The following is a 27,103-nucleotide window of genomic DNA, read 5'->3' as shown; positions in this document are numbered from 1 at the left end:
CAGGACTAATAGCAGACAAGAGCCTAGTCTCTTCCTGCTCCTGGGTATTTTTTTCTTACCTCTTACACTGGCTCCATTTTGCATGATGTATGCAGTTAAAAAGGTCAGTGCACTACTGGCTTGACACTTCATAACCTCTGATTTTTAATGCATTTAAGTGCTGCTTCTTTCAGTTTCCTCTAGGTTGCACATCTGGAGATAAAATCTCATGTGCTGATACATGGAGATAGAACTCTAAACCTGCACCCTTGGTTAGTTTTGCTCTATACAGTATGTGTACACACATTTGTGCAACCTTTGAATAGGCAAATTGGTTAGAAAATCAGAGTGGTTTTGAAGCAGAAAGAAAAATTAGTCCTGGTCCCTGTGACTTATCCACCTGCCCGGTATCCTTTGTCTGCTTTCCTGAGGTAACAAGTGTGTCTGTCACTAGATTTCATTCTAGTTCCTGAGATTTATTTATTTTTTTGCTTCTCTTTTGATTTCAGGTATCTTAGAGTTTTTTCACCATCAATTGAAGGACATTGTTGAATATGCAGAACTGAAGACTGTTTGCTTCCAGAATTTGCGGGAAGTGGGAAATGCTGTCCTGTTTTGCCTCCTCATTGAACAGAGTCTGGTAGGTGCCTGCTGTGCTAGTTTAAAATCCATCTGTCTCTCGAAATGTACTCTCATATTTTTGTTACTGACGTCATCAATAACAAGGTTGAAATCTGCGAGTTTGCTATTACTGATGTGCAGATGGGTAGAAACAGTTCCCTGTGCTAATCTCTTACAATCTTGCAGGGGCTTTCATATCTGTGAGACAGCAGTGATGCCTGACCTTGCTGGGTGAGAGACATTGCCTCTTGTATAGTACCTGAGGATCTAATATTGTGATCTTCACCATAAATTATAATCACATATAGTACTGCTGCATTCAGTCACAACAGAGAGAGTCACACTCTCTTTATGTCAGTGAGTTGTGCGTCTGGTACTGTTATATTCCTTTCCTGCATGCCATTCCTGTTGTCACCACAAAGTTAATGTGGACATCCTTGGACATCCCCCTTGTTGCTTTGATGGCTGACAGTGTGTCCTCTGGCAGACTTTCATCTGTGCCAGTGCGAATGAAGCTGTGAAATGTGTCCAGTCTTTCAGCTGGTTCCGATATATCTTGATTCTACCTCACACTGTGCAAACCTGCCCACTGCTGAAGGCACAGTGCTACAGTTGCTGTTTATTCCTACCTCTGGTTTTCTTTTCCCACTCTTCTTCCACATTATTATTTTTTACTGTTCAAACAAAATGGCCACCCCTGTAATTTCTTTGTCTTCAATGCTTTTGGGTGCTTACAGAGAGAAAGGTGGGCATTGATAATGGACCAGAATGGCAACAGGTGTGCTACCTTCCCTTTCTTTATCTACCTTGTGCTGTTGAGACTTGGGTGAGGAGTCTCCTCCTGCTGTGCATACAGGCACCCTGCCCAGGCTGTGCAGGTTCACAGTGCTGCCAAGGTTGGACATCACACAAGAGATCTTTGCTGACTGCCAACCAGCCACATCATTTCCTCAGCAGGCTGGATGGGGGCCTGGCGTTGTACAAAAATAGATCCTCATGGAAGATGACTTCTCTAGGGTCTGTTAAAGCTGTTGATGTTAGATAATGTAATGGAGACATGCTGTTCCTCAGAGTCCAGCTCGTGATGTTAGAAGGATCCCTCCCTCATGGGGGAGAGTAATTTGAGGGCTAGGTGACAAGCAGCAAACCTCTATTCAGTAATGGCATGACTGAAACAGAATGAGAAACTGTATTACTTTGGATTCAGTCTGAGTGGGTATGTGGTAAAAGGCCCGGCAGGTAAGGGCCCTAACTCCCTCCTGAGAGGATTGCTTGATGGTGTACCAAAGTGACACCAGCGTGGAGGTGCCTTCTTTGGGACACTGCCTAGGTTACACTTGCTAGTCATACACCTGTATTCACTGCCTCCTCTTGATTTTGCCCTCAGTCATGCCCCAATGTCCTGTCATGAAATCCTATATTTTTTCCATTCTGGTCATCCATCATAACTAATCTAGACTTTACCGCAGTGCAAAGTGTAATTCTGAGTACATCTCTGCTAGCGGGTGGGTCTTGTTCATCTTGACTGCCTAACACGTGCATTTTCCTGATATTGACATCAAGGAATTAGACCTGGAAAAGGCACATGAGCCCCACTATCCTGGCCTTGCCAAGAGTATAGCTGATGAACAACTCTTCTAATATTAGTGTTGAGGGATTACAAATTAGTAGGGCCTCTGCTTCAAAAATGAGGAGAGTGTCTTAGCAAAGTCATGCATCTGCTTCTGGTCATCTCTGCATTTTCTCTGCACGTACATACAGCAACCAAGAAACAGGAGACATCTGCTTCCCTTTTCCTCTGTCCCTAAAGATGTAAAATACTTCCTAAGACATGGTTCACTGCTGCTATGTGTCTCAGCCTGCCTGGCAGGGAGATGCTCCCACAATGATAAGCTCCCACTAGGATAATGGGTTGTGGCTTTGGTAAAAATAACCAAGCAGTGAGTCATCTTCTTCCCCTCTTTGTCTGCGCAGGAGTTGTCTGCCACTTTCCCAATGAAATTACTTATTCTGCATCAGTTTATTTAATAATTACCCTGCCCTTTATGAACTGGTAGCTGAGGGTGGGAGGAGAGTTGCTGGAGTTTGTTTGGGAATTCAGGGTAACCTGATGAAATCAAATCGTCTTTTGGAGTGATCCATGAGGAGGGAGCAGGCTCCCTGTGGTGGTGACGGAGGCCGGCTGCCCTCTTGTGTTTCTACAATGGCATCGGCCTGCATTTGGAATTCTATTGTGGGGTCTGGTGTGGTTTGGGGATTGATTCTTTGGTCCTAATTGCTTCTCATTTTCTTTTTGTTCCAGTCCCTAGAGGAAGTGTGCGACCTGTTGCACGCGGCACCATTCCAAAATATCCTGCCCAGGGTTCACGTCAAAGGTAAGGGTTAAGTGAAAATACTTTCTTTGGGTAATGTTTTCCACTTCCCTTGCTGCTGCTGCAGTTTTGGTAACTGTCCCCAGACACCCTTTACAACACCACTGATAGTTGCAGGACAAAGGTAACAGATTGAGGTCTGTTTGCCTGGCTGAAAAAACAAGTGGTTTTTGGCAAGGCTCTGTGCAAATTACAAGAGGAAGAAGAGGAATGCCATGATATGGAAAAGCAGGATGCATGCCCAGGGCAGTATTATCCTGCTTTGTGAATATAGTGAGAGGCTCTTCTGAAGCTGCAGTTCAGATTATAGGATTGTCAGTCAGATGGAGTAGGGTTGATCACATGGGGTGTAGGAAATCTGTCAGCAAGTAAGTAAATATCAATGGTTCCTGGTCCCAGTAGATTTTTCACATCCTTTTTACTAAACTGAGTATGCAGTAGTGAATATTTGCAATATTACTTCCTTTGGTATCTGTTCTCCTCTTTCACAAACAGAAAGTGAGCTGTCCCCCCCTGCCCCCCCCCCTTTTTCTTCTTTCTGTGTTGCTCCTCTGTCTCCTTTCTTCTCCATTTCTTGCTGCCAGAGCAGCTGATTTGTTCTGCTTGGAGAAATCCCATCAGCTAGAAATCTATGAGAATGTTTCCAGGCTCACAGCAGCTACTTGCATTTCTGCATAAAACTAACCAGACCATTGTAAATGGTATTTTCCCATTTGCCAGAGAACATTTCCTATTTGCCAGTGTTGGGGTGCCAGCTGCTTTTTCAGCCTTGCTATACACAAGATTCCATCCTCATTATACTTTACCTTCTAGAGACAAGCATTTTATGCATAAGGACAATTTAGTTGTCTTAGTACAAGTAGGGGTCAAATATGTCAGCAGCAGCATAATAGAGCCTCCTATTCTTCCTTGAATTTAGTTAATTAAATATATTTTACTACAAATCCTTTCTGTATGCACAAGTAATGTAACATTTTAAAATATAAATGTATATTTTTCTAAAAGCATGTTGAAGATTAACACACTCTTTAGAACTGAAATTACCTATAAAAATGACACACAGAGTTTTCTTCCTCACTGAATAAAGATTGGGTGAAAATAAGAATTTTCTTGATTAACTGCAATTTATTAGTGCTCTTTTTTTTTTTATTTTCTTTCAGAGGGTGAAAGACTTGATGCTAAAATGAAGAGACTGGAATCAAAATATGCTTCACTACATTTGGTTCCTCTCATTGAAAGACTTGGCACACCCCAGGTAATCTCTCTCATTTGTGTCAGAGGCAATTCAAGAAATCTCTGAGCACCAGAAAGCCTGTCCTGATAGCTCTGTCAGAACTTCAACCTGCACATCCAGCTTGTTCATACAACAGGATTTTTTTTTAGATCCATGAATTTGGTAAATCTGTTAAAACTCAGATATAAAACTCAGAAGTTTAAAACATTTGAAATGGGGGTGAAGGTGACACGTTTGGGGGAAAATGCTAATTGGCATGTATGTTGCTATGTGATACCCTCCCAGTGTAAAGTCCAGCCTGGGAGCTACTTGTGCAAATTTCAGCAAAAACAATCCATTTTCTTGTGCACCTGTATATATATTTTTAAAACATTCTTTTACCCTTTCAGCCACTCATTTAGAAACTCTTGGAAAATGAGCTGTCATTTGAGTTGAGTGCTCCTGGAAACAATGACCAAAGAGAACATTTTTTAAGTGCCTTTGCAGCTTCAGCGCTATTTCTCTTTCTCTCAGTGTGAGGGCTGCATTAATTCCCTGTAGAAATTTCCAAGTGGGTGAGATGTGAATAGTAGAAACTAAGCACATAGTGGTCTGAAGCGAACTTCAGACTGCTTTGGTCATCATAGGTGCTGCAGTTCAGTAGGTGCCGTTGCAGTAGGAGAGTTCTTGGTGCGATGGCACAAGATGGGACAAGCCCTAAACAGCATTGCCTCCCTATGGATTTTGTCTGAGCCTGTTTGTGCTCTCTTCTGAGCTTTCCCATCTTGAACAGCAGCAGTAAAGGAGATGTGTAGGAGAGCACAGGCAAGAGGTACTGCTCATACTAGCAGGAGAGCACAGAAGTCTTTGGTTTTGCTTTCCATTCAGACACAGATTCTTTAAACTTCCCCGAGACAAGTCCAGGACTAGTATTACTGCAGTTAGTGTCACTTACTTTCAAGCCTGTCTGCTTTTACAATTTTCTGTGAAATGTTTTTTCCACTCATCTAAGCCCCAGGTTAGCAGTCGCTGACTTCACTCGGATCAGGAGATATTTCTCCTAGAATAAACCAAGTGAAAATGGAAAATGTATTTATTTTTTAAACTAAGATCTTGTGGTCAAGTGGCTTTTACAAGGATTTTGCTCTTTGTTTCTCTCCACCTTAGCAAATAGCCATTGCAAGGGAAGGGGACCTCCTGACCAAAGAACGCCTCTGCTGCGGCCTGTCCATGTTTGAGGTTATCCTGACAAGGATCCGCTCCTTCCTGGATGATCCCATCTGGCGCGGGCCCCTGCCCAGCAATGGGGTGATGCACGTGGATGAGTGCGTGGAATTCCATCGCCTCTGGAGCGCGATGCAGTTCGTCTACTGCATCCCTGTGGGAACCCACGAGTTCACTGTGGAGTACGTACTGCCAGCTGCCCGCGGTTCACCTGCGGAAACAGTGCTTAGCTTGTCCTCCCTGTCAGCGGCAGTGGGGCCGGACAGAGGCGTTTGTCTGCCTGCCTGCAAGAGCTTAGCACAAAAACAGGGAAAAGTGCTGCCATCACTGGGAGGGGCTCATAATCCATGAACACAGATACTATTGTATCTTTAATGAAAATAGCCCTCTATTTTAAGTATTGCCAGTGTACAGTGAGTGATCCCACGACAAACAGGCCCTAGCACGTGTCTTTCAATAGGGCTCATAGCCCTATGGATGCTCAGCTTAAATAAAATAGCAGAACATTTGTGCATCTATTTCTAACAAGTATTCTCTGAATTAAAAGCAAGAATGAGCACTTGGAATTTAACATGATTAACATGAGTTAACCAGGAACTGTTGTTTGTTCTTAGTTTTGTTGAATTTGAGAATATCCTTATTTTGAAAAACTGTTGAGCTGTAACGTACTTTTCACTGAGCAATTAGAAAACAGCATAGGACATTTGCTTCCTTTCATGCCTCCAGCCTAAAGGAACAGAGTGGTGTTGAATTCCCACTTTGTTTTCTTGGAAGGCATTGTTTCCATTGAAAATGAAATGTAATGACACAGGAGTCTAATGGGGAGTAAAAGTTTTTGGAGTAATTCTACATTATGTAAAATTTGTGGAGGGGGGCTTCTGGTATTTTTTTTAAGCATCCATTTGAATCACTTGTGATATCTGCAAAGAAAATTAATATACCAGAGCTTTTGCTTTCTAGATTAATGTCTAGCATATTTATTATTCAGCGTAATGGCTGATTACCAAGTGTTTACTGTAAATAGATTTAGGTGAAACCTGCTCTGTGTGATGTGTTTCTTCTTTCAGGCAGTGCTTTGGAGATGGCCTGCACTGGGCTGGCTGTATGATCATCGTGCTTTTGGGGCAGCAGCGTCGCTTCGATGTATTGGATTTCTGCTACCACCTGTTGAAAGTCCAAAAGCACGATGGCAAAGATGAGGTTATAAAGAATGTGGTGAGTTGAAAACATCTGTTCTGTATTCGCTGCAGTAAGAAAGACAGCAACAACTCAGAGCTGTTTGTGGTCAAATGCAGTGTATATGTAGCAATCGCTTTTAGAATGAATTGCTGAAAATGAGGGCACCAGAACTTTCAAAACAAAAGATTAAGGCATCAATACTGGAGCGTGAAGACTGATCAAGTAGAATTCTGATGTCCCGCATATGTGAGATTTTCTTAATGCCTTCCATCTCATCTGTGTGCATTCAGATAATGATAAGGCTGCTGTAAACTGAACTTCTTTGTACCAAAAGCAGCACTGTCAAAAACCAAAACAAGCCTTGGATTTCCATTGGCTTAGCAGTGAAAGGGAAACATTGGTAACATTGCTCAGAGAAGTGAGGTAACAGCATTTGCTGCTTTTCTGTCTAAGGCTTTTTATCTCCAAAGCTAATTCCTGTGTGTCTGTTTTTTTGATGTGTGCAGCCTTTGAAGAAAATGGTTGAGAGAATTCGCAAGTTCCAGATTCTAAATGATGAAATAATTGCTATTTTGGATAAGTATTTGAAGTCCGGCGATGGAGAGAGCACTCCTGTGGAACACGTGCGCTGCTTCCAGCCACCTATCCATCAGTCCCTTGCCAGCAACTAGACTTCCCACCTGATGATACTTTTTGCACCTATTTAGGCTAAAAGTTTAAGAAAAAAACCCCAAGAAACAAAACCCACACCAACAGTTGTAAGGAATACTCTCATCTGCATTTTTCAGTATGTCTGTGCCATCTGAGTGGTGCACTGTCCTCTCCAGTCTCCAAGCACAGTAACTGTATACAATCCATACTTATTTTTCTAGACTAAAATTTTATACGCTTTGATTAAAAGCCTGTAAGATTTTTGAAATCTCTTTGCATTCCTGTCCTGAGGTGGCCATTTTAGACTGGACTGGCATAATTTTTCCCTGAAGTTATCAAAATAATGTCTGTGGAGGATAAAAAACTGGGTTCTGTAGAAAAAAATTTTTAGAAATCAATGCATAATTGTTTGTATTAGAGCCTTAACTGCTTAATTTGCCTTTATTAAAAAAAAAATTAAAAAACAACGAAACAAACTCTGCTGGTGCTTTGTGAATAATTTTTGTAGTCAGTTACTGATTATTTTTCCTGTTGGCAAAACTATTCTCTGAGGTTATTATGGACTAATTAAAGTGTTTGTTTCAAAGTTATTTGACATGGGGGTGACCGAGAGTATTCTGATCTTTCCAAAAGGCAGTAGTTTGATTGATTAGAATGGGGACTGTTTACTTTTTCCTAAGGAGAGCTTCTAACAGAGTTTATATTTTGGTTGGATACATAAGTGTATACTCAGACACCTTTACAAGTGATAAGGAATTGCTGACTACAGCAATCAGGTGTAATCTTTCCCAGTACATAAATTCTAATTATGTTAATCATGATTTACTTATGGAAAATATTTGTTTAATTACACTTGCTGTATTATGCAAACATTGCATCGGTAAAATTGTTTGTAAAACTTTACAACTGTAAAAGTTGAATTTTAAAGCAACTCATTCAGCCAAAAGTAGTAACTCCTGCTTGCTTACTCCAGGGTCCTAGCAGAGTTCCTCAGCTGGCTGTTGGGATCAGCCCAAACCAAACATGAGTAAAGGATGGCCAGAACAGACACAGACAGATAATTACATGTTTTACCCAGGATATGGATATCTGGAGATGTTACTTGGTTAGTTTCTAACCCATAGTGTGAGACCAAGAATGCATCCCTTAGAGAACCTGTTCTTCCCCCTTCCCTTTTACCAGTTCATGATTAGGTTACAGCACATCTTTTTTCCTGCTCAGCTCTTTCCAGATGCTTCACAGCCCTGGGATTGAGTCCAGTAATGGGTAGAAATGAGCCTCTGACAGAGGAAGTATGCAGGAGGTGAGTAGTGTGTAGGTACTGGGGTGGCAGGGAATTGGATTCTGAGGAATGAAATTAACTTAGATTTCCTCAGCTAAACAGAGGATGGAGATTTGCCAAGCAATCTATAAGCAAGTTTCCACGGTCACAGGACATCTGTGCTTGAGAGCTGCCATTCTGGAGCGGTGTCTGTTTTGAGAGCACACACAAGGCTGCCCACTGCGTGGGAGACACAAGTAAGAAGCACTTGTGCTTTGTTACACCAGCTTGTTGCAGGATTTCTTGTACAAGGTGTTGAACAGACAGTTTGCTTTAAGAAACATTTTTAGTTCTCAGAAGAATTCTGGTCAACCAGATTCTTCCGTGTGCTTCAGGCTTTAATTACGTATGTATATAAACAACTTTCCTAATTTGTTGAGATAATCATTGGTTTAGGGATGTCTTGCACACATGAGGCTTTGGCTTGGCACTGTGGTGCAGAGATGGTTAATTAATAAAGCCTGTATGTTTAAGAACTATTTAAAATAAAAATAACTAGTCATGATATTAGTAAAATAAGTTCTAATTCTCACCAACTAACTTTCATCAGTAAGAGGACTGGTCTCTAACATCTTAAAACTACTTTTTACATACTTTTTGATCACTAAAAAGTTCAAGAGAATTCAGACATTAGTCCTAGGAATTTTCAGCAGCATTAGACTTGATAGCAACTCAATCCTCTTCACCTGGTATAACTTCTTCTCCTACCTAAAAGGAAAAATGGAGGAAGGTGCATAAAAGGTGTAACCTGTGTAACTTTTTCATTTTTCATTAGTTCTCATCAAAACCAGTGGGTGTGGAGGCCAAAGTGCCCATCACCACAAAAGTAACAGACTCTACTGTGTGAAATAACCTGCTCTTGCAGTAGGTAGGCTGGTGCTTTGATACTAGAAGTGGCAACCAAGTTCAGCAATTCCTTGGTGTTTGATGTCCTCCCTGCCCCTCCCTGTTTCTGTGCTCTTCCTTGTGTCAGCACTGGAGGGACTTTTTCCCCCTGACTGAGCGCTGCTGACGTGATGTTCCTTACACTGAGGTGCAAGTTCAAATCCTGTTCTTCAGCCAGAACTGAAAGAACCTTTTTCTTGTTTGACACGGTCGCTGTTCCTGTATGTTAAGACATGCATCGAAGGCAGCAGAATTTGTTTCACAGGTGGGGACTGCTGAGGGGTTTTTCTGTTCTGGGAAAAATCTTAAATACTCTTAAACAGTAGCACTAAAACTGACAACAACCAGCAGTAACTAGCAGTCTCTGTTCCAAGTATTTCCAACTTTCATATCCATGGTAGAAATGTTTTTATAAAACCTCTATCACTAATTTTTATTTTCTGCCTTTGCAAACTTAAATTACCACCTACCTGCCTTAACCCTTTTTTAAGCAGTGACATTGTGTTCCAATTTTTCTGGCCCTTTTTGAAAAACTCAGTGTTACAGCCAGTAACTGTGTTACTGCAAACAAAACAGTAATTCTATTCAAGCAATTCTGAGTTCAAGCTGCAACACCAAGAACACAGAGCAGCTCTGCAGAGCCAGGGCAGCATGGTGCAGCACAGACAGAACCTGCTTTTACAGAAGGGGGAATTGCTTTTCTTGGCTACTATTAATGACTCAAATCCTTCTTCCTGCATAAAATGGCATGGCCTCCCTATCCAAGCAAAGTAGAAGCTCCTGCCTTCTTGTTGCTGCCAGTTAATCTGATTTGGTAAATTTGGGGGGTTTTGATGCAAATGCAGCAAATTTAGCATACAGCAGTACGTTCAAAGGATCAGTTGTGCTTGGTTGTAGCTTTCCCTTTCCTCTTCCACAAACTAGGATGGAAGTAGTTGCTGCAGCTCCTGTTTCATTATGGTTACAGTCAGTCTGTGGTCTCAAGGCACAAGTACAAAGGATCCAGGTTCACTGCAACCTTTTTACCACCAATGCAGAAATAAAGCCATTTATTTTTGATAAAATTGTCATTAGTGCAATACATCTTAAAAACAGAAGAATGAAATGAAAGTATTTACACATAACTTAAGCAACAAAACCAGTTCTGGTCTGAGGTCATTTTAGTATTTTTTAAAGTAAAAATAAGGCAAATAAAAACAGTTTCAGTGTTCTTATCCAAACTAATCAAACTTAAAAATCAACGATTGTCTACACATACTGTTAAAAAGTACATGAATTTCCAGACAAGATCAGACATTTCACAGCAGAAAAAAAATTTCCAGAGTTACAGAATTGTTCTTTTCTTAAGTAACACGTAGCTATTTTCAGAAGGCTGACAGACTTCCATTTCTCCTGGCTGAGAGACTCTCAGTGGACTGCATTTCACCTAGACAGGCAGAACTTTCTTCGTCATCGTGAAAGCTGTCGTATGTGCTCAGCAAAGTGCCATTTGCTGCTCTATCATCCTTCCGCAAAGAGAGGGGCAGGTTTGCTAGGGTGAAATTAACATCTTTGAAGGCATGCAATAAAAAGATCCCCACAATAATAGTCAGGAAGCCACTGAAGGTGCCAATAATGTCATCGGCCGCCATGTGTTGCCATTCCTTGAAAAGGATGGCAGAACAAGTTAAAACAGATGTTGTAAAGATTACATAATATATCGGAGTCACTATCGAAGTGTTGAATATATCCAGAGCCCTGTTTAAATAGTTGATCTGCGTGCTCACACAGACAGTAAGGCTTAGCAGCAGAATCCAAGACAAGGGATGTTTCAGCACTGGTTTTCCTGCAAAAAGTTCCTTTATAGCGATGCCCAAACCTTTTACACAGGAGACTGATAAGGCTCCAATTACAGAGCAAATTGTTATGTACACGAGAATGTTGGTCTGTCCATGGCGAGGTCCCACCACACATATCAAAATTAAAGACACAATGACAACAAGTGTTGCGAAGACCACAAAACCTGTGGTTGGGGGGAAAAAATCGTGTTAGTTGTGGACACTACCAAAAGCATCTTAATGAGAAAATACTCATTAACAATTTGACCGACTCAGCTTAAACAGAAGAGTTCAGGATGTTTCTCATTAGCCCTCCAACGTCACAGTTAAAATTATTTTAGAGCGAGCTAGCCAAAACAATGAACCCTAGGCATGTTGTATTACCTTTACCAGTCTATTGGCAAGACGTCTCCAGGATTAGATTGCTAAATTGCCTTACCCACAGACTCACTGAGGTGTAGTTGCCACTGGATACAGGCTTGAGTCTGGACTGACTCTTTAGGAGGTTAGGTTTTGGCAGGCGGCTGCATTCATTGCACATTTCCAAAAATCAAGTCATTCTTTAAGAACAGCTTTTTAATCTGTGCTGTCCATTCCCTCATGTTTAAAATGGGGATTGCCTTTGTATAATTAGTATTTTGCAGATATGCATTTGTGAGTGCCTCATCTTCCATGTAAGCACAACAGCTCATCTTCAGAATTTCACTTCTCAGCAGACACTTATGACACCTACTTTTTTATTTCAAAGCATGGCTCAAAGTTGGGCTTGGAGACTGACACACTTCAATCAACATTTATAGAAGTTTTGTTTATCCGCCTGTGCTGCTGCATTTATATAAACAGTCATCTCAGTGCTTCACAGCAAGACTCTGTTCAAGGCCAGACAAATGTTACAGAATTCAAATCTCTAATTCATTCAGACAAAATGAAGCAGACACAGGCTATCTTCCCTAAACTTGAGAGCAGCAGTAATAAAACTATAATAAAGAAATGATGGGTTGTGTACATATCAAGCCAGCATTTTTCTTACCTGGATCACCTAGTTTGTGGGACATTTCATCCAAAGTTTCTACTTCCTCCTCTTGTGGAGCATGAATTACCATCACAGTTGATCCCAGTATACTTAGCAAACACCCTATTTTTCCATGTAAATTAAGTTTTTCATTTAAAAAGAAGGATGACAGAATGGCACTAAGAAGAAAAAAATGCACCAACAAACATGGAATTAGTAATATTCATTTTCTCATCAACTTACAGGTTGCTTTGACTGTAAAGGTCACTTGCATACACAGAGTGCAGCTTAAAAATAGCTATCTCAAGATACTTGCTATAGACACAACTACCTGTTAATATTTGGCATCTCTCCCCAGAACCCCCTTTTTATGCTGTCAGCAAAAAAACGCTCTAAGAACTTGCAAAAATAATTTTAGAAAGACAAAAATCTTTACTTAGGAATGAAAATACTGCTCTGTTGTATATACCAGGTTCTTGAAATGCAGAAGACAATACTCTTCAGACATGGAAGTGTAGATGCATTGCTAGAGCCCTTTCATATCACAGTCACTGGGTATTTGGAGAAACTTAGAAGTTACTCCTGATGTTTATAAGCACTCTTTATTGTTAAAAACAAACCCCATTTATTACAGCATAGTTCAGTGACAAATTTCTAAAGAAATGTTTTACTTCTCTCTCTCAAATCACACTGATTTCTATTAGTGTTTCTTACCTTACAAGAACACTGAGAGCTCCTAAGGGAGTCACTAACGTAGCTGGTGCAAAAGCATAGGCAGCAAAGTTAGCTACTTCGCCAGCTCCCACTGCAGAGGAACAGTAATTAAAAACCAGGAGTTAGACTGTCACACAACAAACCTGAGATTCAGTGCAAGTGTTTGTGTAGCCACAGTGCAGTAAGGAACAATGGAAATTCTAATTACAGCATTCAGCCAGCAGTACTAGCAGAGCACACCCTTGCCCCTCTGCCCCACTATTTTAAAAACAGGCTGTGGAACTGCAACAGGTATTAGAATTAATTCTACCAAATCACAAGGTGTTTTCCTCTAGCGTCTGTGTTCTAGCTGCTCAGCCTGCCTACTTGACTCATGAGCTTCTCCATGGAGAAATCTGCAATAGCAGGATACAGCACAGCACATACAATAAGCCAGTTACCTGAATACAGCCAGTAATTTGAGAGCTTAAGCAATGAAAAAAGTTCAGAAAATAGACATAATTGCAAAATATGCTTCCCTCTAAGGAATCCAATATATCTAAGCACTTCTCTGCTAAGACAAAAACCAGAATGCATATGGTAGCAAAGACACACAAGAAGACCAATGCCTGTCTAGCTCCATTGCACAAAGAGGGCAGTTAAATTAAAGGAAGAACTTCTGGTATGAGAGAAGTTATATTAAAATCCTTAGAGCTGCACCCATCAATCTCCAGATAGCATTACCATACATTGTAGAATCCCAATCTCGTTCCTTTTTTTGAAATCATTGCTGCCATCTGTGGCAGAGTTATTTATTAAAAGTATATCATGCAGATTGTATTTGCGACACTTAGATGAATATATTTTTGATACTTACTTGAAAGAAGTCCAGCCCACCACAGCCACTCCTTAAGGTATGCATGACCACCTTGACCTAAAATTGAAAGAATGTTTGCTGCTCCACTAAAAACATACATCAACACTCCATCACTAGTAACGCTGCCATGACATAAAATAATTTTTGTAGCCCCTGCCTTTAAAAACATGGGCAACCTTTTGATACTTAGGCTTTCTAGGTAGAGCATCTTCAATTTCTGACATGCATCTGCCTCCTACAGCCTACTTTGAAAACCACTTGTTTCTTTTGTGTTAGAAATGGCTGATGACCATATATGCATTACTGTGAGAAACAGTTCTTTCAATTCACTGTAATGACATGAAAAGCCAAGTTATGTGTCTCTTACTACGAGTGCTACTCTGTGGAAATCATACATGGTTTATGTGGTTGATTACATGTGAAAACATCACACTTTCTTGTTCCAAACCAGGGAGCATGAACTATGGTATATCAAGATCAACCATCTTTTAGAAGCAAAGATAACAGGTACTGAATCAAAAATATTCAGAGTCAGCCTTCTGAATGATCTGAGGATGCTGCAACTATTCTATTTAAATCTATCCTCTTCAGTTTAAAACCATTGCCCCTTGTCCTGTCACTACAGGCCCTGGTAAAAAAAAAAATTCTCTCTGTCTTTCTTATAAGCCCCCTTTAGGAACTGGAAGGTGCTGAAAGTTCTCCCCAGAGCCTTCTCTTTGAACAACTCTGTTAGCCTGTCTGCATAGGAAAGTGTTCTATCCCTCTGATCATTTTCATGGCCCTTCTCTGGACTTGCTCCAACAGGTCCATGTCCTTCCTGTGCTGAGGACCCCAGAGCTGGATGCAGGACTCCGGGTGGGGTCTTATCAGAGCAGAGCAGAGCAGAGGAGCAGAATCACCTCCCTCCACCCGCTGGCCACACCTCATTTGGATATGATTGGCTTTGAGTGCACAAATTGCCAGGTCATTGTCAGCTGTTCATCCAGCAGCACCCCCAAGTCCTTCTCAGCAGGGCTGCTTTCCATCTGTTCATCTCCAGCTGCTATTGATACTGTGGGTTGCCCTAACCCAAGCGTAGCGCCTTGAGCTTGTTCTTGTTAAACCTCATGAGGTTTGCACAGACTCACTCCTCAAGCCCATCCAGGTCCCTCTGGATGCCATCCTTTCCCTCTAGTGCATCAGCTGCCCCACTCAGCTTGGTGTCATCCACAAACTCAGTGGCAGAGCACTCAATCCCACTGTCTATATCACTGATGAAGATATTTAATAGTATTTCTTTCAGTATGAATCCTCAAGGGACACTGCTGGTTACACTCAATTACCACATGTGATTTTTAGCTTTAGAAAACAATCTCCTGACGCTCAAACATTGTTAAGTCTCCTAAATTCACTCATTCAGGAGCACAGATGTAGTTAAGAGTGCTGCTTCCAAGTTCAATTTGCAAGTACAATTTAGACTTAACTGACATGTAAAGGAATCCTTTGACAAGTGTCCCCACAGGGTATTACATACAAATCAAATAGCACGTATCACACACAGAGTTAGGGGTATCTGACACCAGAGGAAAAACACATCAGCCCTATGTTTTAGTTTTCATATACATTTAACAAACAAAAAAACCTCAAAGTCAAACCAAGATCATTGGTTTAGTAATCTGTTAAACAGCAAAATCTAAACATCAGCAATTTATTACAAGATGTATTTATTTACCTGCTCTCATGGAGCCTTTCCTGGCTAACCGGAGGAGACCTTTCTTTTTCAGGATGAAACTTCCTCCAATGAAAATGCTGGAACTCATAGCCAACACCAGACCAATACAGAAGTCATATCTCCCACGAGTTTGGCTCATTTCGTAAACTACTAAACGCTGTCACATTGATCAATGAGGAGTAGAACTTCTGTTACTCAACACAAAATGATGCAACACCGAAACCTGAGCAAAATAAACACATCAGAATTAAACTGGTAGAAATAGCTGCTGCACAGGAAAATCCTCAACAGCTCATGTGACTGGTTCTCCTACAAATGGTCTCTACTAACAGTGTTTAAAAAAAAAAAGGCAATCTTTGAAGCATGTGAGAGCTTGCACCATGGATGACTAACTAACAAGTCTGAACACAGCAAAGGAATGGTTATACCTGGCATATAAAAACTGATACCCAAACAAATAAAAGTTCTTTGAGAAACGTTAAGCAAAGCTTACAAATATGGGATTTATTTTTCTTTTCATTGAGTACACAGATCTGTGGCTGGCACACCATGTAACTGATGATACTGACCAAACAATTACTTACGTTAAAATCAGTCTGTAAGAGAGTTTGAGAACAGTCACAGCATTTCTTCCACATAAACTCCCTAGAAAAATGAAAGAGAATATTAGAAGGGTGTTTAATCATATAGTCATCTCCATAACACAAACAAGCCTGACATGCATGCACATGCAATTATTCTTTAACAACCAGGGAAATCTGGCAAGAAATAAGGCATTTGTTTGTTGATTTATATTACAGTTTCCCATACCTGTATGAAGCACCTGTTTCTTCAAAACCTGCCTTCTTTCAGTACTACTTTTCCCTGTATTTTTGTGCTTCCAATTTTGATTAATTTTCTATACCCCTAGGAAAAACCTAGCAGAGAGTTACAAGTAGGTTAATGTTAAAACTGAACACAGATCCTCCTACCTGCATCCAGTGAGGCTGTGAAGAAGTAGAGGAAAAGAGTCTCATTTAATAAGCACTCAACGTGGCACTATTCAAAATGCTGCAAGAGCCACAGTTGAAAATTCTCAAATCCTCTTCCCTTAATCCTTGCATAGTAATTTTTAATATCTTATTTTGTAGAAGAAATGAAGTAAATGATCTACATGAGAGTGCTTTCATTTTCTAGCAACTTTTAAAACTAAACTAGATTCTTGCATGATACAAAATCGCCTATGGAACAAAACCAAGAAAAACAAATCACAATGCATGAGATAGACCAGACCCAGCAGCCTCACCTACCACATAAAACATTCCCCTGGTTTTGAATTCCAACAAGACTTTCAGTCCCCTGAAGAATAAAGGGACTTTTTAATGCAAGGAAAAGACATCAACAGGCTTTTGTAACTGTTCTCTCTGCCATCTTTTCTAGCAGGTGTAAGGCACACTGTTCAGGTAATCGAGCTATGAATGTTCTTCCAGCTCCAGCTGGTGCAAAATGTGACACTGGTATAGCATCACCTGGGGGAGGAGGGGCTGCTTTTGGTAAGCTTTTATACTCTACCACTTTTTTCAACAGTTGCTACTTTAGTTATATTACTAAAGGGAATATTTTTACTAGTATAGCTTTTTACTAAAAGAGAATTCTCCACTTTTTTTCCTTTTTCTTCTCTCCCTGGCTTGTATATCTTCACCTACACTAACAGAGGGAAAGAGCATCAGTTAGTCCCATCCTGACATCTTCCACCCACTGCATTTCAGAGACAAGGGAGAAGCACAGGCGGCTTTTCTTTGCAGCAGCAAAAGAATCTAATTGCAGAAGAATGAGGAAACTTATGAGCTAACAGGTAATTTTATGAATTTATACTTTAAAAGGATGCTACACTTCAAAACTAGTAATTCTACTTTACCCCATGTCCCAAATACACTAAAGAGTTTTTGATGCCCTGTCAGCCACTTTGTTAAACTTGTAAACAACTCACGTCTTCATCACTTAAATTACATAAATTCAGGTAAATTACTGCTAACTCTTCTCATCAAGTTTATTTGTCCTCACAGACGTGGCCAGTCCCATTTCTGCTTGGGCTGGACTGCCATACTTTTCCCCTGTTTATACAGATGTCTACAATTGCAGTCAAATGTCACATAGTCATGGTGAACCCAAGTTCTCTCTGAAGAGATTTGGTTCCCTTTGCATACAGCACAGATATAATTTGCACAGGTAGAACTGATACGTACAGCTGCAAGGTCAAAGCAATACCAGGCATTGGAAGCTTTCCACTTCAGGAAATCAGTAGTTTAATTCTAACCCTAAGACTCAGTAAAGAAGAAGAACTAATGCGTCCTCAAAAATATTATCAAGAAAAGTTATCTTTGGAAATAAGAAAAGAAAATGCCATGAAACAAGCAGTTTCTGAAATATGCCTCTCATGTTTCTGCTTTGGGACATGCAAAGCCACTGCATCTCAACAGCCAGGGCCACTACTGGGTTATAAACAGGAGAGAAACCAGAAAATGTAGGAGTTAAATAAAACCAGCAGTAGTGGAGTTCTGCAAAGGTTCTGTAATCAAGTTCACAGCTGATTTTAACACAAAGAACATTTCATCCACTCAAGACCAGCAGTGTCATGGAGGAATACTAGTTGACTGCTCTAATCTCAGAGGAGTAACGAGGGGATGAGACTCTCCTATCCACAGAAGCTACAACATTTACAATGCCTCCAAAACCCACTCGTTAATGAACTACCTGTGGATCTGCCGGTATCCTGAGTCATAACTCTCAGCATGCAACAGGGCAATGGCAGATTACACAGGGTTGGAAGGTTAACAGACAGGGAGAGACAGAGAAACTTTGAATGTAAAAAAGAAACTGCGGAACATAAGCAAGTCCAGATTAGCCACAAAGCTTGTTTGCTTGTTTTCAAGGTGTAACCAAAAAGCATGACAAACGCTGGCAAGATACAGACTCTCTCGTCTAAAATACAAGGTAATGTTTCTTTGCCTCAAAAAAGCAGCACAAACAGAGCACTTAAAGATGTTACATTTATTGTAGCAAGTAAGTTCTCTAAATATGCAGAAACACTAAAAGAAGTGTAATGAGATGAAATAATAGTTTACATTCAAAATCAAGTCAGCTTAAGTAAGTATGTGGGAGATATCAGCCAAAGAAAATTAGTATCAATTCCACAAGCTGTACATTGTACAGAAGCAAGAATTAGACTTGGGAAAGGAAGACATGGTAGATTGTTCCAACTTTACTTACTTGGCCATAGTCCCTCTAGAGTTCAGTAGACAGTCTTACAAGACTTACAGGAAGTAATCTAAATATATGCTAAATTATTTAAATACCAGAATTCACATTTTTCTTATCAAAACCTGATCTTTTAAACTGTGAACAGGATGATGTAAGTAAGCAAAAAATGACCTTAACAGGCCATTTACTTCAACCTTTTGCCACGTACTGCATCATTCACTGCTGCTTCTCATCACAAATAAGTCAGCCAAGCTTCTCCCAAGAAATACTTGAAAAAGAAACTTCACAAACACGGCAGCCATGCTTTGATGCCATTAGGGATTCTCACTATCTAATGATCTTCACCTAGATCTTCACTTTCACTACTAAAGCCATTCTGGATTTGGAAAAGACACAAGTCCCTTTATCTTTGCACCCACATATTAAGATTACTCTGTAAGTTAGGTGCTTGGCACCTCCTGCTGTGTCACCCTCTGGGTTCCTTCCGAATAGCTTTTTTTAAATGCAACTCCCAAAGCTGCATACAGTACTTTAGCTTGAGTTATTACTTCCACAAATCAGTGGAAAACTATATTTCTTCTTATACACTCAAAACAGGTGGTTTTCCTAGCCCTTTCTACTGAGAAAGGGCTTACTGAGAAAGTCACTTACTGTTGACTCATATTCAACTTCTCTATTAGTATAACCTCCTGCACTTGTACAGCAAATTATTCCTGCCTGGATGTAATTCATTCAGACATGACTCACACAGAAGATTTTAAAACAAAGGCCTGTTCAGGCAAAACAACAGTTACTCCAGGTACAGCCATTCTGCATCTTTTGAGCTGTTCTGTGGTATTTTATTGTAAATTCTGCTCTTTTACAAGAGCTCCATGAAAAGTTTTATGTTTCTAACATTGGAATAAAGCACCTACTTAATGCCCTTTAGTCATAAAGCTTTCCATGGAAGAAAAAGGGGTTGAATCAACAAGTTGCTTTAATAAATAAACATTGACTATTATGTGTCACACTGGCTATTATGTGTTCACTTCTTCCTTTCCACAGGCATAAAACTATAGGAAACAGAAAGAAACACTCCCTAACAAAATAAAAATCCAAATGTTCGGTGATGAGCCTTTAGAAGGCTCATTATACATACCAATTTTGTTCCAAAATCCAGAGGCATTCACTTCTTAAATATTTCGAGGTTAGGTTTCTAAAACAGAAGTTTTAAATAGTATTAAGTGGCATTTTAAGAATTCAGCAAAAAAACTGTCCATAATTTCAAGCTGATTTCATTTTCATGCATGACACACAAGACTTTACAATGTCTCATCTATGCTTTAAAAAGGGACAGGATTTTTGTTTAAAAACACAAAGTAATGTGATTTTAAATTTGATCTTCCTTAGGTATGTCTTGCCTCAAGTATTATTTCATCCCTTTGCTTTTCACTTCACAAATCAAAGAAACTAACTTGTGATCTAAGCTATTCCTTAGAAGGCACCACATTAAAGTTGAACTGAAATACTATCCTAGTCCTTTCCGTTTTTTTCTGTAAGGCACTTTTCTTACAAAATAACTAATATAGTTTTAATTACTGACTTCAGTATGGTGAGCTTTCAGAGGATGTTTATATAACTCAAAAATGACAGAATATGCTGAGTTGGAAGGGATGCCCAAGGGCCAAGTCTATCTCCTGGCCCTGCACAGGACAGCCCAAAAAATCACACGCCGGACTGAACTCTGTCAGGCTTGGTGCTTTGACCACTTGCCTGGGGAGCTTGTTCCAGTGCCCAACCACTCTCTTGGTAAAAAACATTTTCCTAACATTCAACCTAAATCTCCCCTGACACAGCTTCATGCCTTGGGTCCTGTCACTTATCACCAGAAAGAAGAGATCAGTGTCTGTCCCTCCTCGTGAGCAAGTTGTAGATTGCAATGATGTCTCCTCTCAGTCTCCTCCAGGCTGAACAAAGCAAGTGACCTCAGCTACTCCTTGTATGGCTTCCCCTCTAGGGCCTTCATCATCTTTGTAGCTCTCCTTTGGATATACAGAACTCTGGAGCAGTGGGGATTATGAACACAGAAATAGTCTCAGTAAAGTTACTAAATTCCCCCAAATATACCTAACTCTTTAATCCAAGTCCTCCTCAGTTGTGTTCTGTCCACTCATAAACGTATCCTTTAAGCACAGGTATAGAGAGAACATTGAAGGGACAGATGTAACACAGCATTAGGATAAAAGAGCTGCCAGTTCAAAACTGAGTGCATCTTTAAAAGGTCAAGATGCATGTACACAGTACCCAAAGATTCTGTATACACTGTTTAGGAAACACTTTATTCAATTTTGCAACTTTGTAAATCTGCCCCAATACAGATACAGTTTTCCAGCTCTGTTAAAGTTAAACAACTGCTCAAACTTATACATATAATTATTTACATATTTCGTAGGCAAGCTAAAAAGATATTTGTTTATATTGTTATATATCTGCATATATACTAGCACGTGCTCAGAAAGCAAAACATACCTTAACCATTCTAAAGTTGCCTATTTTAAAAGGTTCAGTTAAACGATGGTGAAATTTATTTTTTACAGCAGATTTCCATTAATAAAACAAAAGCAACAACTATTCCATTTTATGAAACCAGGAGGAAATAAAAAAAAATGCCACACTAAAAACTTCTTCTTTGTATATTCTATTTGTAGTTATTCACTTCTATGAAAAGAATGACCTTTAATTAAAGCATTTTCACATAAAGCTACAAATACCTTCACTAAAAGAGTGTTATTTATTAACTGAATGCAAACTACAGACAGTGCTACAGACAGATGATGTGGTATTAACTGTTTTCTGGGAAATCTATCAAAATAGACTCAAGATAAGAGTTGCTTCACTTTTGCTGTACCTGACACGTTACCTCTATTCTCAGTGAGAAGAGTCACCAGCACAGGGCCACTGAACTTCCACCTTTAGTATTTCAGATGGGCAGTTTCAAATTTAAGATAACTCAGGATGTTAAAGTCAAATCTAGACATTAGTCACTGCTACTCCTTTGACATGACTGATATAACCTGTTACAACCTGCCTTCTTTTTGCCAGGATTTTATCCTAAGAATCAACCACTTTAACAAAAGCAGAACTAGTGTGACACTGAATTCTAAATACATCGATACTGACAAATACCTATGCAATAATTTCCTATTGATGAAGCTGTCATCTTCCAGGGAAAAACCCTAACTCTATACAAGGCACGTCAAAAGCATTAAGAAAGAGCTATGATGACTTACATTTATTATGTTTTAATTAAAAACAACATTAAAGACATTGAGGTGAAGTGGAGAAAGTTGACTGCTTAAAACAGAAAAGATCGGGGAATAAAACAGGGACAAAAGAGTCAGATCCAGGCAACATCTTCACAGTGTATGAACAAACAGAAATCATCATTCTGAATCACAGAATCAATTAGGTTGGAAAAGACCTCCGAGATCAGTGTCCAACCTATGGCCCAAGACCACCATGTCAACTAGATCATGGCACTAAGTGCAACGTCCTCTATTTCCTTGAACACTTGCAGGGATGCTGACTCCACCACCTCCCTGGGCAGCCCATTCCAATGTCCAGTCACCCTTTCTGTGAAGAAATTTTTTCTCATGTCCAGCCTAAACCTCCCCTGGCGCTGCTTAAGCCTACAATGAACTACAATGCAAAGTTAAGATTACTGTTTTCTATGTTAAACTAAAGCACCGTCAGGGCTCTGAAGTTCTACCGAAGCTGCTCTGCTCAACCCTCAACCTCGGGTAACTCAACCCTGAAGACGAACCGGTTTAGCTCCCTGGTTAGCAACGCTCCAGTACGAGGCACAGCGGCTCCAGAGCTCTGGCAGACCCAGCACACCGTACCCGGCCACTTCTGCCCGGCGGGAGAGCCCCGCAAACACCCAGATTTAGGGTTTTTAATTCCAGCCTTCTCCGCCCAAACCACAGCAAGCTTCCCACTACGGAGAAACCCCCCCTGGGCTGCTACAGGCAGGTCCAAGAGCCGGAGCCCCGCAACCGCCGCCCCCGGGCCCGCCGCTCCGCACGCCGCAGCGCCCCGCCCAGGGCCTTGCGCCGCAGCGCTCCGCGGGCAAGGGAGCCCTGCCTCCCCCGCCTCCCCCGCCTCCCAGCGGGGCCGGCCGGGCCCCCTGCACGCCTCTCCCCGCCGGTACCTGCGGTCGACGGCCCCTCACATCCCCCGCAGGCAGGCGGCGAACGAAGAGGAGGAAGAACGGGGGCGGGGGAGGCCGGAGCGGGCGGCGGGAGGGGCCCGTGGCCCGGCGCGCTCCACCGCCATGAGGGGACGGGACGGGAGGGAAGAGGGACCGGCAAGCGGGAGCGCGGGCGGCAACAGCAAGCGAGGGGCGGAAACGGCGTCCCAACCCCGGCCGCCCGCTCCGCTCCGCTCCACGGGTTTCCGGCAGGCCCGCCCGGAAGGGGCGCGCCCCGCCCCCGGCCCCGCCTGCCGCGGTCACGGCCCTCCCCTGCAGCGCCGCCGCTCCCGAGGCGGCGATAGACTGCTCGGGGGCACAGCTGTGCCTTACCCAGCGTCAGCTCCGGCCCGCGAACCCCCCGGCGACGGACCCGCAGCGCCGCTGTGCACCTGCAGCCGCGACCGGCCATTCCCGCCGCCCGCCCCGGGGGCTCCGGCCAGCACCCGCGCTACCCAGCTTTTACACTCACGGAAAAGCACAGGATCACTGAAAGGTTTGGGTTGGCAGGGGACCTTGAAGATCATCCCCTTCCAACTCCCCTGCCATGGGCAGGGGCACCTTCCACTAGACCGGGTTGCTCAGAGCCCCGTCCAAGCTGGCCTTAAACAGCTCCAGAGATGGGGCATCCACAACTTCTCTGGGCAACCTGTTCCAGTGCCTCACCACCCTGGCAACAAAGAATTTCTTCCTAATATCCAGTCTAAACTTACTCTCTTTCACTTTGAACCCATTCCCCCTTGTCCTGTCAGTACATGCTCTTGTAAATAGTCTTGCCCCATCTTTCCTGTAAATTCCCTTCGGGTACTGGAAGGGGCAGTTAGGTCACCCCGAAGCCTTCTCTTTTCCAGGCTGAAATAAACACTTAGAAGCCACATGCAGGAAGTGAGAGAGGCATTTTACAGGGTTGGGTAAAGGGCATGGTTAAGTAATCAATTTAATTCAGGTCCCACACTCTCGCTGCATGCTTTACAACCCCAACTGCTTTAATCTCATACTAAATAAATTGGTAAATATAGTTAGACAAATATTTGTCCTTGGCTTACAGCATGGAGTCTTTCAAACAGTTGGACTTCAGGCTCAGAGGGCTGTTGGGTTTCTTCAGGACTATCTGAGTAGGCTTTACGCAGCTGCCTTGTAACATTAAGTCTGGACAAACAACACTGCCAAAATACCTGTGGTAGCTCCACATGGAAGATGCAGCTCTGCCTCTCCAACACGAGACAGTTTTGTCACAGCCCTTAGTGACAGCAGTTCCTACTTTTTAAGGCTTCTCAGGATTTGTGTTGACATTATCCTAGTCTGCACAAACAGCTGCTTTATTTTTGCTAAACCTGGAAAAACCTGGAAACAAAACCAGAGAACCAATCTTGGCTTTCTTTCACAGGATACTATAACAAAGCCACTCTGTGTCACATTACCTGCTGTGTTTTTTCTCATTAAGAATGGTCCCTCAGTCTGTCACAAAAATTAAATTTCTACAGCAGTCAAAGCATATGGATAAATTTTAGGCCTATTCTGTTCTCTAAGGCAACATTCCATTCCCCAATGTAAAACTAATCTAGTATTCTTGACATGAACTTTGCAATTATATATATGTGTGTATATATAAAAATATATTTTAACATATAAAACTGCTAAGCAATTTGCAGTCATTACCTACATAATTACACAGTAGGAGGCTAGCTTTTCTGTGTTTTACAGATGCCAAAGATACCAAAACTATGAAGTCTTTGAAAAAAAGTTCAACAGCTGGTGAAAACGGTTTCTCGAATGGATTAAAAAAAATGAACACCTGTACCACCTAAACTGGTACAGTATAAACAGAAGCATCTAAGTACTGATAGCTAAGTTCAAAGTTTAAAAGAGCTAAAGAAATTAATGTGCCTGTGATCATGCCAAATGTTGGTAAAGCATACACATACATATTCCTGAGTTAAACAACAGTCATGTCTGAAGCTAGTCAATTTAAACTTCCCTTTCCAGTCTCCTCTCCTGCTCTCCTCTTTTCAAAAACACCTCTCAACCAACCTAAAGCAATGAGTGAACACCTGAAAATATTAACTGGACTCCTCTAAGCATTATAGACCCTTATGAAACTTCAGTCATTCTCTGTTAATCCTCTTCCTCATGTTTCTTCAACTGCTAGTTCTGCTTAACATACTGTCATCTGTTCACACAAAATATGAATTCAAGTGCTCTCAATTTGGCACAAATCTTTAAATATTTACCCCAAAGCCAGGGGTTGTGCTCAGTAACAGAAAATACTCAGACCATCTCTGAGTAATTTACAACAGCATGGTACTTCAGGCATGTCTGCTGAGTATCTGGAAAGAACTCCAAACATGAGAATGCTGGTAACCTGCCTAACTTGACCCATTCTTGTAGGGAAGCTCAGCCACACAAGCCATCTTTGTGCCCCATGGATTTCACAAAGGAGGTGAGCTAGCATAGGTGCTATGAATGTCGTTTTTCAGGGCTTAGTATCTCTTATGTGTAGAAACAACTCGTATTAAAAGGACAGAGAGCAAAAATACCACCCATACAACCTCGGGGAGCATGACCAAGTTAGCAGATAGTCTAGTTTGTGTTGTGTACCGACTGACTCTTGTGCAGTGATTTCTGATGGTGTAGACACAGCAAAGGGGTTGCGATGAACGGCACTGTGTGCCATCCACACCCAGCTGCTTTCTGATACATGGTCCCTGGGCAGAATGGTGCCAGCTGGCAGAGTTTTAAAGCATCCCACCAGGATGGTGAATCTAGTCAGGTACCTGACAGAAAACTGATTAGGCAATCAGGAAGCTCTAACAGGGACTCTGATGTCCACATCATGTTGCATTCACGAAGACAGCTGAGCAGAACAATGAAGTCATGTCTGTGAGTCTACTCATACAACAGGTGCACTGTCACATACAAATAACTTCAGGGACTCAGCTTAAGACTTAAACTCTTAGAACAAACCTCATGAAAAAAATCAATGGAACTGTTTTTCCTTTTGGCACTATCAGATTTTGGTCTCTAACACTCTTCCTATATGAACTGTGTTGGTGAGATAAATATGCTCAGGATTGATTATGTCCCAGACTTTCAACAATACCAGTGGCGTAAATGGCATATTTGCCTTTACCACAATGCTGCTGCCTTAGAGGCCTAACTCCAGAGATGAACAAGAGGAAAATAAAAAGTTGAATTCTCCTGATAAAACATGTTCTCAAAATACACACTCCTCTATGCTACCTACTTAAAAATCAGATATGCTGCATGCAGAAGAAAAAGCCTCTCTAGTTTTTTGGACTATCTTTGTATGTTGCATTAATATCATCAGCACCTCTAAAAATAAAATTACAGTAAAGAATCTATGCCAGTCTTTTCCACTGCATATGTTTAATATTGGAGGAGATAATTTGTTTAAAAATAACTTTAAATTTTGACCAGCAGTAATACTAATGCATCCCCTAAACCACAAATGCCTGAATCACAGACTGAAACAATTCTTAATCATAAATCCCACCATTAAAAAAAAACCCAACCACCTAAAACTTAACACACACACACACACACACACACACAAAGAGATTGTAAGCCATGTATTTGCCAGTACCTGATACAAGTAGCTAGGAATTTCAGATGAAGAATTAGATGGGCAGTCACTGTAATTTCCCAAGTGATTCCACAGGAAGTTCTTGTGAGAGACAATAAATTAAGACTGGTGACTTCCTTACAGCTGTTGCCACTCCATGCACACCCACTGTGAAGCAGTAGATCTTGAAATAAAAGCACTAGCAAGTAGCCAGTGTACAGCAATGCAGGAACAGAGCACATGTTAACCCTAAAGACACAGTTTAAAGTGACTCAGGCCTCAGCAAACATTTCTCCAGAGAAGTGTTCATTCTACCTGTGAGCAAACTTCAGTCTAAGGAAGACATTAAGACTATAGCCTGCTGGTAGACTCCAGTATAGGACAACTGACCCCTTCGTGTGGCAACAGATCTGTACCCACACAAGAACCTGCTGTTCTGTGTAAACGCAAAACGGCTGTTTTATGAAAGGTAAATGAAAATAGTTTAGGCTTATGAA

At 41.3% G+C, this 27,103-nt stretch overlaps 2 protein-coding genes across 8 annotated transcripts in view; one reads left to right on the top strand and one right to left on the bottom strand.

The window, feature by feature from the left end:
- The window catches only part of CYFIP1 (cytoplasmic FMR1 interacting protein 1), a 56,960-nt gene extending 49,249 nt beyond the window's left edge, over positions 1-7,711 (top strand). For all 3 annotated transcript variants that reach the window (XM_018084188.2, XM_018084189.2, XM_018084190.2), the window contains 6 exons: positions 489-619; positions 2,903-2,975; positions 4,133-4,227; positions 5,353-5,591; positions 6,477-6,624; positions 7,095-7,711. In XM_018084188.2, the coding sequence (XP_017939677.2) occupies positions 489-619; positions 2,903-2,975; positions 4,133-4,227; positions 5,353-5,591; positions 6,477-6,624; positions 7,095-7,259 (851 nt within the window). In that variant the 3' untranslated portion in view covers positions 7,260-7,711. The remainder of the gene's footprint in view (positions 1-488; positions 620-2,902; positions 2,976-4,132; positions 4,228-5,352; positions 5,592-6,476; positions 6,625-7,094) is intronic.
- Positions 7,712-10,493: 2,782 nt separating this feature from the next.
- Positions 10,494-23,385, bottom strand: NIPA2 (NIPA magnesium transporter 2). Of its 5 annotated transcripts, none has more exons than XM_029964735.1 (8): positions 22,985-23,035; positions 19,934-19,990; positions 16,140-16,200; positions 15,556-15,778; positions 13,845-13,901; positions 12,989-13,079; positions 12,293-12,453; positions 10,494-11,447 (listed from the first exon to the last, which is right to left on the bottom strand). In XM_029964735.1, the coding sequence occupies exons 4-8, from the start codon at positions 15,692-15,694 to the stop codon at positions 10,810-10,812; spliced, it is 1,086 nt and encodes a 361-aa protein (XP_029820595.1). In that variant the 5' UTR covers positions 15,695-15,778; positions 16,140-16,200; positions 19,934-19,990; positions 22,985-23,035; the 3' UTR covers positions 10,494-10,809. The 5 variants fall into 5 exon arrangements, with proteins under 5 accessions (XP_029820595.1, XP_017939720.1, XP_017939719.1 ...); XM_018084231.2 differs by lacking the exon at positions 22,985-23,035 and adding an exon at positions 22,677-22,712; XM_018084230.2 differs by lacking the exon at positions 22,985-23,035 and adding an exon at positions 22,598-22,636.
- Between the last annotated feature and the right edge of the window lie 3,718 nt (positions 23,386-27,103).

Source organism: Manacus vitellinus, unplaced genomic scaffold (assembly GCF_001715985.3).
Source record: "Manacus vitellinus isolate BGI_N305 unplaced genomic scaffold, ASM171598v3 scaffold_7_pilon, whole genome shotgun sequence".
In the NCBI taxonomy this organism is placed as follows: domain Eukaryota; kingdom Metazoa; phylum Chordata; class Aves; order Passeriformes; family Pipridae; genus Manacus; species Manacus vitellinus.
This window is presented reverse-complemented; position numbering and strand designations above follow the sequence as displayed.

Excerpts from the sequence above, each read along its gene's own strand:
- NIPA2 (XM_018084233.2), bottom strand. The coding sequence starts at position 15,694 with ATGAGCCAAACTCGTGGGAGATATGACTTCTGTATTGGTCTGGTGTTG. Across the intron at positions 13,902-15,555 it reads GAAAGGCTCCATGAGAGCAG|GTCAAGGTGGTCATGCATAC; the intron begins GTAAATAAATAC and ends TTTCAATTTTAG. Across the intron at positions 13,080-13,844 it reads GTGGGCTGGACTTCTTTCAA|TGGGAGCTGGCGAAGTAGCT; the intron begins GTAAGTATCAAA and ends GTTCCTCTGCAG.